Source organism: Telopea speciosissima, chromosome 11 (assembly GCF_018873765.1).
Source record: "Telopea speciosissima isolate NSW1024214 ecotype Mountain lineage chromosome 11, Tspe_v1, whole genome shotgun sequence".
In the NCBI taxonomy this organism is placed as follows: Eukaryota; Viridiplantae; Streptophyta; class Magnoliopsida; order Proteales; family Proteaceae; genus Telopea; species Telopea speciosissima.
In genome coordinates this window covers 27006212-27019250 of record NC_057926.1, presented here as the reverse complement: position 1 = coordinate 27019250, position 13039 = coordinate 27006212, and the positions used below count along the sequence as shown (strand labels likewise).

Genomic DNA, 13039 nt, shown 5'->3' with positions numbered 1-13039 from the left:
GGATCGATCTCTAGGTGTAGTTATCATAACTGACAAGGGCAGCCAACAAAAGAGTATCATAAGAATGAAAATAGAATGGAAATAGGAAAATGCCTTCACACTCTGAAATGCTCTCTCTACACTCTAATAATACTTGAGCACCTTAGTAAATTAAGATGAAACTGAAAGTGAAGGTATGCCCATGATTTAGTAGTCTTTTAGCTTTTATAGTGTCCTGAATTCTTTTTGTGCATCGGAATTTCAGTCATTACTACTTTTGTTACTTAAGGATTACATCTCTTTTTTTCCGTGAGTTTATCTATTTATGTTTTAAATCTAAGTTGTTTAAACTGAAATGGTTGGTAATGTCAGGTAATCCTGAACCAGAAAAATCCAGTAAGAGATTAGTGTTATCTTTTAGAGTGCAAGAAGGAGAGGAGAAGAAAGCTGAAGAGAGCAGCCACGGTTTTGGTTTGGTGTGTCATGTCTCAAAACAAGAGACTAACATGCATATATTGAAAAGAGTATATAATTACTCTCAGGCCCTTGGCCTTTTACAAATGATACATAAAGTACATAAAACAGCGGTTATGTACATATATACCCCTGATACAACTATTCTTAACACTCCCCCTCAAACTGGGTGGTATATGTCATACATACCCAGCTTGTCTAACATAAAACTAAAGTGATGAGAGCTAAGTCCTTTGGTGAAGATGTCTGCCACTTGTTTATTTGTCTTCACAAAAAGAGTACAAATAGTCTTAGATTCTATCTTCTCCTTGATAAAGTGTCTGTCAACCTCAACATGCTTTGTCCTGTCATGTTGAACCGGATTGTGAGCAATACTTATTGCTGCCTTGTTATCGCAGTAGAGACTCATAGGCTCAGTTGTCTCAAACCCCAATTCTTGAACAAGTTTCTTCAACCACAAGATTTGACACACACCATGAACCATGGCTCTAAACTCTGCTTCAGCACTTGACCTTGCTACCATAGGTTGCTTCTTACTTCTCCAGGTGACTAAGTTTCCTCCAACAAAAGTACAGTATCCAGAGGTGGACCTTCTATCAGAAATAGACCCGGCCCAATCAACATCTGTATAAACTTCGATTCTCAAGTGACCATTCCTAGAGAAGAGAAGACCCTTTCCAGGACATGACTTCAAATACCTGAGGATCCTATAAACTGCATCAAGATGTCCCACCTTAGGTGCATGCATAAATTGACTCACCACTCCAACAGCATAGGTTATGTCAGGTCTGGTGAGGGAGAGATAGATTAGCTTGCCTACTAATCTCTGATATTTTTCAGCATCCACAAGAGGTTCACCACAATCCTCCCCTAGTTTGTGGTTCTGCTCAATAGGGGAGGAGATTGGTTTGCATCCTAAGTAGCCTGTCTCTGTAAGTAGATCAAGGACAAACTTCCTTTGGCAAACATTGATCCCTTGCTTGGATCTTGAAACTTTAATCCCCAGAAAATACTTCAATGGACCGAGATCTTTGATCTCAAACTGCCGAGCCAAATAAAGCTTAAGTTTTGAGATTTCAGCTTTACTGTTTCCCGTGACCACAATGTCATCAACATAAACAATGAGAGTTGTAATAGTGCTGCCCTTCCTTTGTATAAACAATGTGTGATCAGCTTGACTTTGAGTATACCCATTTTGTAGGAGGGCTTGTCTAAACCTTTCAAACCAAGCCGTAGGAGACTGTTTGAGTCCATAGAGAGCCTTCCTAAGTCGACACACTTTCCCAGTGCCACCAGGATGCTTGAACCCAAGAGGAGAGTGCATATATACTTCTTCTTCTAGGTCACCATGTAAGAATGCATTCTTTACATCAAGCTGGTACAATGGCCAATCAAGATTTGCAACCATTGAGAGAAGTAAACGAATGGAGTTATGCTTGGCCACCGAAGCAAAGGTTTCCTGATAGTCAATGCCATACACCTGTGTATAACCCTTGGCAACAAGTCTTGCCTTATACCTCTCCACAGTACCTTCAGACTTGAACTTGACTGTGAATACCCATCTGCACCCAATAGGGATTCTCCCTTTAGGGAGTTCAACAAGGTCCCAAGTATGATTCTTCTCAAGAGCCAATATTTCTATGTTCATTGCTTCTCTCCATTTTGGATCTGCCATAGCCTCTACTACATTCTTGGGAATAGAGATGGATGAGATAGCCACAGTAAAGGCTATACCTGTAAGGGAGATAGAATCATAGGAAACAAACTTGGCAATGGGATTAGTACATGCCCGAGTTCCCTTGCGGTGAGCAATAAGAAGATCTAAGTCTGAGGATGTAGAAGTAGAGGAAGGTATACCTGTCTCAATGAATGGAGTCTTAGGATGAGGAGACGAAGAAGGATTTTGGTAGGTCTTCTTTATAGGAAGCCATGAAGAAGGATTTCTCCTGTCCTTCGTATACATCAGTAGCTCCCCCTGTTCTCTGTTCTCCTGTGCACTAGGAGGCTCCCCCTCAACAATAGTATCCACAGAGGGTTCCCCCTCAACAACAGTATCCACAGAATTTTTCTTTCCTTTGTCAATCTGAAAAGGGGAAATAGGGACAAGAGGGGAAAGGAAATGAAACAAACTCGGGAACCTCTTCACCCTCAACACCACCACCAAGAGATGAACACTCCCCCTGAAGAGGTGACTGAAAATACGGTATGGTTTCAAAGAAATGGACATCTTTGGAGAGAACCCATCGACGAGTAGGAGGATGATAGCATTTATACCCTTTGGAGGTGGAAGAATACCCAAGAAAGATGTACTTTAGGGCCTTAGGATCCAATTTAGTGCGGGCAGATTTGCTAATGTGTACATAGCAAATACAACCAAATACCCTTGGAGGAAAAGAAAAGGAAGAAGACCTTGAGAGTAGAACATCAAGAGGAACCTTGAAGTTCAAGACACTAGAAGGCATGTGATTAATAAAAAAGACAGCGGTGAGTAGGGGCATCGGACCAAAAGGTTTTTGGAACATGCATGGTAAACCAAAGGGATTTAGCCACTTCAAGGAGATGGTGGTTTTTCCTTTCAGCCACCCCATTTTGTTGTGGGGTATCAACACAGGCCACCTGATGAATAATGCCATGGTCAGAAAAAAAGGTTTCCAAACCACTATACATATACTCCCCACCTTTGTTAGAGCGGACAATTTGGATCTGAGTGTGAAATTGGGTATACACTAACTCATAAAAATTTTTAAATGCAACATAGACATCACTCTTATGTTTCAAAAGGTAAACCCAAGTAACCCGAGAATAGTCATCAATGAAAGAAACAAAATAGCGGAAGCCACGCAAACATCAGTATGAATAAGATGAAAAGGTGAAGTAGATCTATTTCCAGTAGATGGATAAATTGTTTTACAACTTTTGGCAAATAGACAAGGTTCACAATGAAAAACATGAGTGACAGGAAAAGAAGTAAATAAATGTGGCAACAACTTCCTCATAATAGAAAAGGAAGGGCGCCCCAAACGACGATGCCAAAGCAAAATATCCTCCTGAGTACGTCCACCTTCTTGCCCACAAACATAGGACTGAGCTTGCACAACAGGGGAAGTACCAGTCTCCAAAACATACAAGCCGTTAGCTTCACGACCACTGCTAATCACCCTCCTCGTCACCAGATCCTGAAAGAGACAATGGGTAGGAAAGAAGGTGACAAAACAGTTCAAAGATTTAGTCAATTGGCTAACTGAAAGAAGGTTAGTGGAAAAATTGGGAACATGAAAGACAGACTTCAAGGGTAAAAGTGGTGCAACCTGGATATCTCCCTTATCAGAAATAGAAGAAAAGGAACCATCAGCAATTTTTACCTTATCTTTCCCAGAACAAACAGAATAGGAGTTATACAGCTGAGATCTACCAGTCATATGAACCGTGGCACCTAAGTCAATGACCCAAGGTGTAGTACCGGAGGAGGAAGAGGCCTGCAGTGCAGTCGATGTAGGAGTAGCAGAGGAACCATCCAGATGGGCCACAATCCGGCGAAATGCAACAATGTCTTCTTTGGAAAGAGAGGAGGGATCAGATTCAAGGACTCCAACATGAGCCTTAGGTCCCTTCTTCCGCTGCCCTTTCAGTCTCCCAGAGGAACTAGAAGGAGGCTTCCCATGGAGATCCCAACAAAAGTCTTTTGTATGCCTAGATTTGCCACAATGGTCACATAAGAAGCGGCCCTTCGCAGCTCCCTTAGCAGCCCCCTTATCAGCTCCCTTAGTGGAGTCCTGAGGGGTGGAAGAAACCAGAGCAGAGTACTCAACAGTGGGAGCAGTCCCCATGGCACCCCTACGGGTCTCCTTACTTTGTAGATATCCACACACCTCCTCCAGTGAGGGAAGACTTGGGCGGCCAAGGATTTGTACCCTAAGAGGCTCAAAATCAGAATTAAGGCCTCCAAGAAGAAATAAGACCCTCTCTTTCTCAAACAACCGGTGCACTTTGACCTCATCATCAGGACACAACTGAAGATCTCTATAGTGATCATACTCCTCCCACAGGCCCACAACAAGACTATAGTAATCAGAGATGCTTCTATCACCCTGGCGCAGGCTAACAATTTGTTGGAGAAGTTGGTACACCTTTGTAGAGTCCCCAACTCGATCAAAAATACTGGCCACACTGTCCCAAATGTCTTTGGCAGTCTCCTTGCCCATAAATCTTCTTCCAATCTCAGGCTTCATTGAGAAAAGAAGCCAAGCCATCACAAGAGAATTCTCAGTGTCCCATTTGGAGTATCCTTGGTCAGTAGGGAGGGTAGCCTTGATGCTGCCATTGATGTATCCCATCTTCCCCCTACACCGAAGAATCAATTTCATGGATCAGGACCAATCCAAATAGTTGTGGTTCTCAAGCTTGGCAATAGGAAGTTGGATATTGGGGATCTCAAAGGAAGAAGAGAGAGAAGGAGCTGTTTCCACAAGAGGCAAGGGTGTTTCAACATTTTTCTCACCCATATTTGATCTTAAATCAACTACTTAGAAGATGTAAACAGCAGTACTTCAAGCAAACAGATTTCTCTCAAAAACAGTAGCACAAAACAGGGCAAACAATAGCCAAAAAAGGCTAAAACCACTTGTAGATCTTCAGAAAATACTCAAACAGCAGCGGAGTAAAGATGAGTAATGCTCCTTACCAAAAAACGATGCAAATGAACCATAAACAATGGCCAAACAAGGCTCTATTGAAGAGCAGGTGCCAATCTAGACTCTAGCTGGCGGAAATTCTGGGCAGAACAGCCAAACCGAGATCTCTTGTGGATGAATGGATGCTTGCAGAAGGCTTAAGAGGAGCCAAGGAGATCAAAGAGAACCCCCAAACGAAACTAAAGCACTAAGAAGCACTCCATTTGGTTTCAAAACAAGAGAGATACAAGTTGGAGAAGATAACCTAACCAGACCTTCGAACAGCAGCAGCAACCAAGTGAAAGAAAACCTTCTTCATTCCCCAAACTTCCTTCGAACACTTGCAAACAGCAGGATCAATGCTCTGATACCATGTTATCTTTTAGAGTGCAAGAAGGAGAAGAGAAGAAAGCTGAAGAGAGCAGCCACGGTTTTGGTTTGGTGTGTTATGTCTCAAAACAAGAGACTAACATGCTTATATTGAAAAGAATATAATTACACTCAGGCCCTTGGCCTTATACAAATGACACAAAGTACATAAAACAGGGGTTATGTACATATATACCCCGGATACAACTATTCTTAACAATTAGTACTGACAGGATCTAAGAAACAGAGAATATAGACCAGAAATAGGGCAAAATTTATAACTTTGGCCGGAGATATCAGAACAAGCTACAAACCTGGTTGAGTCAGAACCAGTAGAATAACTTTGCAAATCATCTCTGAAAATAGAGAAGTGGTCTAACCTGCACAAACAATTTTTAATGGCACTAAGAAAACAGGACTGCAGTTCTGCAACTAGAATTCTAGATGCTGGAATCAGAATTTGACACCACAATTCTATAAGAAAGTATACCAAAGCTGGTGTACTAAATTTCAGACGATACCGATCACTAACTAGAGAGACATATGAAGAGTACGCAATCTGAAATTTAGCAGAAAACAAGTGGTGCCACAAATTAGGAAAGTAATAGTAAAAAATAGCAAGAAGAATAGTAGAAGAGAACAGGGCATAGAGATCACACCTGAAAAGAAAGATGAACAGAACTAGAAGAAAGAGGAGAGAGATCTGATCTCAATCCCATAATGCACAGTTCAGCAACTCCAAAAAAATACTCAAAATATGTTCAGTTGATAGGGGGAGTGTATACATATTTATAACTTTTTTAAATTTCCTAAATTAACTCATGAAAAGGCTTGTAATCACTCTTACACACTTAAATTAATTGACTCAAACAGAACTCTTTTATTAAGAATCCTAATCTAACTCGGTCTTTTAACATAGAATCGTTAAGGTTGCTCCATTGTGACCTAGTGGTCATGGATTTGAGTTGGGAAACAGCCTCACCGCGAAGCGGGGGGGTAAGGCTGCGTACATTATGACCCTCCTCAAACCCCACAGTGTCGGGAGCTTCGTGCACTGGGTACGCCCTTTTTATATGGGCTTATAAATTAGGTCCAAGATAAAGTATTTTTATCCCAATTGGGCAATTGTAAGTTGTAACTGTATCAGTTTGTCGAAACTAAAAAAATTATTTCTTTTGTTGTGATCATATCAATCAATCAATCACAAAACTTTAAAATGAAATTATTCTTTATACAGATGCAACAATGTGAGCATTAACTCATGCATGTTATTCTTTTATATAGTGGCTTAAATCATCAGTTTAGAACTTACCAATCCATTGATTTTCTACTCCAATAACCCAAATCAAACTCACTTCGAACCTTATTAATCTAGTTTAGTCACTTTTAGCAAAATATACAATGCATCAACAGACACACGATTGATAAATGCTTCTTTGGTCTTCTTTGAATGATTCTTTTTCCTTTCATTTTTGTTTCTTTGTTGATGCTGAAAATGTTGTCGCTTGAGTTATTTTTGCCATCTGCAGTAGTGATATCCTAGAGCTACATTTTCATGGACTTTCAAATATTTCATGCCTGCGAGTAGTATTTGTGATCCTATTTGCACATCTTATTATTTTCTCTCTTTTCTCTCCTTGAACAACAGGATACACCCAACTTGTGATTATGCAACTGAAGAGAAATGCAGCTTTTGTTCTGCTTCAGTTCCATATGAATCTCCAGAAGTTGCTTTCTGCAAAGGCGCAAAGTGCACCAGGGAAGCTGGCCAAAGCCTTAAATCAGTCAGATGTGCTGTTTCTATGCAGGTTTTCAATACTACTATATCATGGTTCTGTATGTGCTGCCAAAGAAGGGCTAAGAACCTGGCACCCTGGACTCTTTTTACAATGTCCTCAACCTCTATCGATGTAAAGTCCTTAACTGAGTCGAACGTCTTTGACGTGCCCTTGAAACCATTGTGTCCCTTCTGTGGAATATTACTACAGAAATTGCAACCATCATTTCTACTATCTACATCACCAGTGTAACATAAATGCTCGTTCTCCTCTTTATTATTTATATTATTCTAGTTGGAATGCATGTGCAACGTTGTATATAAATCTGATTACTTATAAGGATTCTTTAAAAAATTGAAATGTATATCTAAAGTGATTCTGAAAATCAACTTGCCATTTTATTGTTAGGGTTCAATTTGAACACTTTCTACTGATTCAAATTCTCTAGTTTGATGTACTCTTCCTTGATTGGACCACAGAAAACAGGTGAAAAGCATGGGAAAAAAAAAGACCATGTATGAAACATAGTCAACACTTCAGTCATTGGCTAGGCACACGAGAATCGAGTATTCCTATCCAATGGCTGAAGGGTTGAATGTGTTCATTCATGGTCATCTATGAAACATTTCACCATGAATCAGTACACATGTTGTGGCAGTCTCTTTCCCAAGATTTGAACGTGCAAAACTTTGGAAAATAGGTTTAATTTGAGTGTGGATATGCAGATAGTGACCTACTTTCTTTTGTCATGTCGAGGTGAGTATTTTGAATAACCTTTCCAAGGGATTCTTTCTGGTGTGTTTAAATGACTTTTGGAGAAAAATAATATGTTCAAAATTGTAATAGAGATGTTACCATTAAAACTCACACTCCATTGCACCGTCTAGGCTGTTTTGGGGTGATTTCTATTTCAATTTTAGGGGGTTAATTTTGAGTTTTGAATTTGTTTGTTTTTTTTTTTTTGTGTGTTTTTTTGATGAAATAAAGAAAATTGCATTAAGAGCAAATCAAAGTACAGCAGTCTGAAAAGGATCCACAAAACCTATTAACAGACTTAGATAGTGTAGCCCTATTTGCCAAAATATGAGCTGGCCTTACTATATTCTTGTCCACTTTTTTTATTACAATATTATCAAAAGAACTGTACATAGACACTATGTCAAAAAGGAGATGAAAGAGTCTCCATGGCCAGTTCGCATATTGATCCTTTTGGAGCCAAAAAGCTAAATTTGCTGAATCAGTCCACACAGTCAAGTGTTTGCTGCCTTTTTCTTTAGCTGATTGAATGCCTTATGCGATTGCTTGTCCTTCTGCTTCATCTGTATTTTCTACAAATCCATAATCATAAGTGATTAAGAGTGAATCCCCATTGATATATAGAATAGATGCCCATCCTCCTTCCTTTGAGTCCAACATAAAACTACAGTCGGTTAGTAGAATATGACTATCTGATGGAGCATTTGTTTGATTTGATTTTTACATCTTTTTCCATTGAAAGAGAAATTCTAAAATAAGTGAGAAGGTCTTTCAATTTCAAAATTGATATTTCGTTTACTCTATTTCACACTAATCTTTACTAAGCATGTGTTAAACAACGGTTCTTTCGATGGGCAAAGAAGTAATTTCATTCATTTTTTATTCAACTCTCCCCTCTGCTTGTACTTCTTCTCCTTTTTTCTTTCTTCTGCGTCCACGGGTTCAGATGACCTCCTTCCGTTGATTACGAGTTCCATGCGAGCTCTCCCGCTATTGCAATCCCCCACTCCATACCCACCACTAGCAACCCATGTGGCAAAATCTCTAGACCTACCTCTGTTAATTAATCTCGTGGCGAACTTGCAGCGCTAAAGCTCAGAGATTTAATAACAAAGCATTAAGGGTAGATAGGAACACAAAGAAAAAAACAAAGAGAGAGAGAGAGAGAGAGAGAGAGAAAATCAGTAGTTAAGGGTGTCAATCGGTTCGGTTCAATGCCTTGATGGTGTGATCTAGAACCGAATCAAAAACCGAACTAAGAACCGAGCTGGATCTGAAAGTGGAAATATTAGGGGTGCAACTGGGTCGGGTTGGGCCGGGCTTTATAAAACCCTAACCCAACCCTGAGTCTCCTTAGCTGGGCCCAAGCCCGACCCGACTCTGGCTCAGGGCTTGAAAAATCCAATCTTGACCCGCCCTTAGGGTCGGGCTGGGCTGAACATGATTGGCCCTGATCATGGAGAGGGGAAGCGAGATGAATGGGCTGGGCTGTGCCTAGGAGAAAATTATCAATTTTACTTAAAATAACACTATAATAAAATATTTATATCACTTCTTATCTTCATATTTAATATATTATATAACAAAATGTGAGTGACATTTAAAGTTTATAATATATACTATATCAATATATATTTTATAGTATAACTTAAAATAGGGTCGGGCGGGGCCGGGCTCAACCTGAGGCCTCAACCCTGGCCCGACCCAACCCTGACTCAAGGTTAGAAATTTTCAACCCTGACCCGCCCTCAGGGCCAAGATATATCAGCCCGGGCCCTGTTCGGGATTCGGGCCGATAGAGCCAAACTTGCACCCTTAAGTGGAATCGAATCCGAACCTGTTTGGTTTGGTTCGATTACGGTTCTAATTCAGTTTTTCAATACGGATCTAATTCTGAATCACCGAACCAGTGTCAAAAGCCCCCTAGTTTTAACGTTGGTTGATCTTTTAGTGTATACTATTTTTGGTTATGGGTCTTGTATGCAACTCCAACCGGCTTTTGAATCTTTTATCAATGGGTAAATAGTAGGAACAAAGATTTTTGAATCTTTTATCAATGGGCAAATAGTAGGAACAAAGAGGGATAAAGGCGAAGGAGAAGATGAAATAGCTACAAAAATACTAACTTTTTTTCTTATTTACCTATCCATCTACGTCTGGTTTTGATCATAAGCCATGTTTGTTTGTGTGCTTTTGTGGGACTTGGGAGGAGAAGCCAGTCGTTGAAAGCAGCAAAAGAGTAATAACCTCGGCTTAAAAGAAAAATCCAAACAGCTATGATTTTTCTTCTTTTTTCCCCTTATGTTATAATTATTCTTTCTTTATATGCACTTGTTCGTGGAGGTTATAGGGAGGAGAGATTCCATTATAGGTTATATTTTTGCTTTTCTGGTTCGTGGGTATTATTGGGTTAGTAAAGAGCTTGCCATACAGATCCCCATTTTCTCCATATGTTGTTGGAGGGCAGTTTTGCCATGATAACTAACTTATTTCTTTAGTAAAATGATTACAGAAAAATTCTAACCTTTTTCTCTATTTTTTCTTTTTGGCTCTACAGAGGAAAGATAGGTTTTAGGAAACTCCAACAGAGGAAGTGATGCTTATGAATGATGGCAAAGGCAGTAGTTGGCTTGGGTGCTCAATGGGTTTTTTTAACCCCAAGATCTCCTAGCTCTTGAATGGGAGAAATACCTGGTAATTATCTTTTGATGCATGTGGCAGCAAGGGAAAGAGTGACTTTGAAGCTGTAACTGTAGAAGGGTAACAATGTGTTGGCCGACTGTTAAAAGGGCAATGGAATTCAATCTCTTCCCTAAAGCCTAAGATTCAAAGGTTAAGGATCTGAGATTTCTCCTACATTGGAGGCGTGAAGAATCATGTTCTGATATATATTCAATTGGAGAAAGAATCTCTATTCTCAAAAATTGAATTACCAAATGGATTTTATATTTTTGAAATAGTTCACATTGATGCAATCAAAACAACTACAATTTTTTGAAGAAAAATCTATTTCATGAAATAAGTTCGAAATTGAAATTGAATTCACACCAATCAACCCTAAATTGTGAAAATAATTGATTTTTTGTCACTACACCGATTGATTGTTGCATTAAAAACTCATCTAAAGTTTCAGCTCAATCAGAGATATAATTCACAAGCTGATTTTTCTCATGGAATCATTAATTCTGATTTCCAGATTTTGTTCTGTTTTGACACTGTCAATCCTTTGTGGGTTGATCGAGATGCTTTAATTTGAGCTAGGTTGTTAATAATGATTGTTAAGTTTCCGGCTCTTATTAGGATAGAGATTTAAGCCTAATTAAATTACGCTTCAATAGAACCCCATCAGAACAATGACAAGCAGAGCTAAGCCCATCATGCTTATGATAGTGTGCTAACTTGGTCATTATCTGAGATATTCTGCAAGTTTATGTTTTAAATGAAGCTTCACCAAATGAGGAATAATGCAAATGTCATGTTACGTGACCATTTAACTTTCCTATTTTCTTGTTTTAAAATAAGTCCGTTGTGGGTAACGGCTATGAGTGGAGTCCAAGTCTTTTGTAAGTCCTATTCTTTTGCTATAACCTATTCTTTAGGAGAAGTTGCTGCTACCTTCTACAAAGGTAGTTGTAGTTGAACGTTGTCGGAGTCTATAAATGGCTCAGCCAATAATGTGAGGGTATGATTTTATCCAATTAACAAGTTACTGTGGAGGTTAGTTTCTCTCGAAGAAACTGCATTCTATCTTCCTGTTCTCATATTATCTATCACCATAAGTAGAAATAAGAACAAGGGCCGTTATCGTGAGCTATCCCTCTTGGCTCAAGACTCAATCCAAGGAAGCTTGGATTCATTTACAAGGATCACTCGATCTCACACCCGTGCTTATAACATTTTGGTATCTGAGCCAGACATGCCTGATCAACGCCTGGATCGTTTGGAGGCCGAGTTGGGGAATCTTGCCAGCTGAACAAGACAAGAAATTTACGGAGATGATGGAATCGATGCAACACTTATTTACAGCTATCAATACGAGGCTGGATAACGTGATGTAGGGTGAGTCTTCTCACAACCAACCACAGAGAAATGGAGGTCGCAATTGTACCGTCCAGAATTCTAAGGCAAGCAATGGAACCGCTGGTACGTATCTTCCTAAAATGGTGAAGATAGATTTTCCTAAATTTAATGGACAAGAGGATCCAACGAGTTGGATTTGTCGTGCCGATCAATTTTTTGATTTTCACCGAACAACCGACGAAGAGCGAGTTCCACTGGCGTCCTTCAATTTGGAAGTTGATGCCCAGGTATGGTTCCAGCTAATTGAAGAAGAGCAAGGAACCATCATATGGTTGGATTTTTTTGGAGATCTAACTAAGCTGCAGCAAACAGGAACGGTTAAAGACAATCAAACCCATTTCGAAAGGCTGTTAATTCGGGCAGGTCAGTTGACGCAAAAGCAACAAGTGGGTTGCTTTATTAGTGGGCTTAAGGACGTCCAAGCTTGTAGACCAACAAGCTTGTCAGGTGCGATTGATCTTGCCCGCCTTTACGAGGCCAAGAACCAGTCCACGAAGCGTGTTGCACCAACCGAGCCGAGGAAGACCTTCTCAAATCTACCCAATTCAAGTTGCTCCACCATGCCAATCAGAAAAATATCACCAACTGAATTAAGCGAGCGCCGATCCAAGGGCTTGTGCTTCAACTGCAACGAAAAATGGAACCCCGGCCATCGGTGTAAAAAGCCTTTTTGTAATTGAAGGTGTATGGTCCGAAAGTGAGGAAGATGTGGCTGCTGTGAATGAAGAACCAGAAGAAGAAATACCAGAAATTTCTATTCATGCCATTTCAGGGGTACGAAACCCTCAAACCATGCAAGTCCAAGGGAGGTTGGGCAACAAAAGGGTAACATTTTTGATTGATTCTGGAAGTACTCACAATTTTTTGAATACTAATATTGCCAAGAAAATGGGATTGGTTCCTAATGGTGAAGGATAATTTGAAGTAGCTGTG

The 13039-nt window shown here is 39.9% G+C and overlaps 1 protein-coding gene across 2 annotated transcripts in view; it reads left to right on the top strand.

Annotated features, from left to right (window-relative positions):
- The window catches only part of LOC122646148, a 62098-nt gene extending 54413 nt beyond the window's left edge, over positions 1-7685 (top strand). For both annotated transcript variants that reach the window (XM_043839641.1, XM_043839642.1), the window contains exon 20: positions 7141-7685. In XM_043839641.1, coding sequence (XP_043695576.1) covers positions 7141-7522 — 382 coding nt within the window. In that variant the 3' untranslated portion in view covers positions 7523-7685. The remainder of the gene's footprint in view (positions 1-7140) is intronic.
- The last annotated feature ends 5354 nt before the right edge of the window (positions 7686-13039 follow it).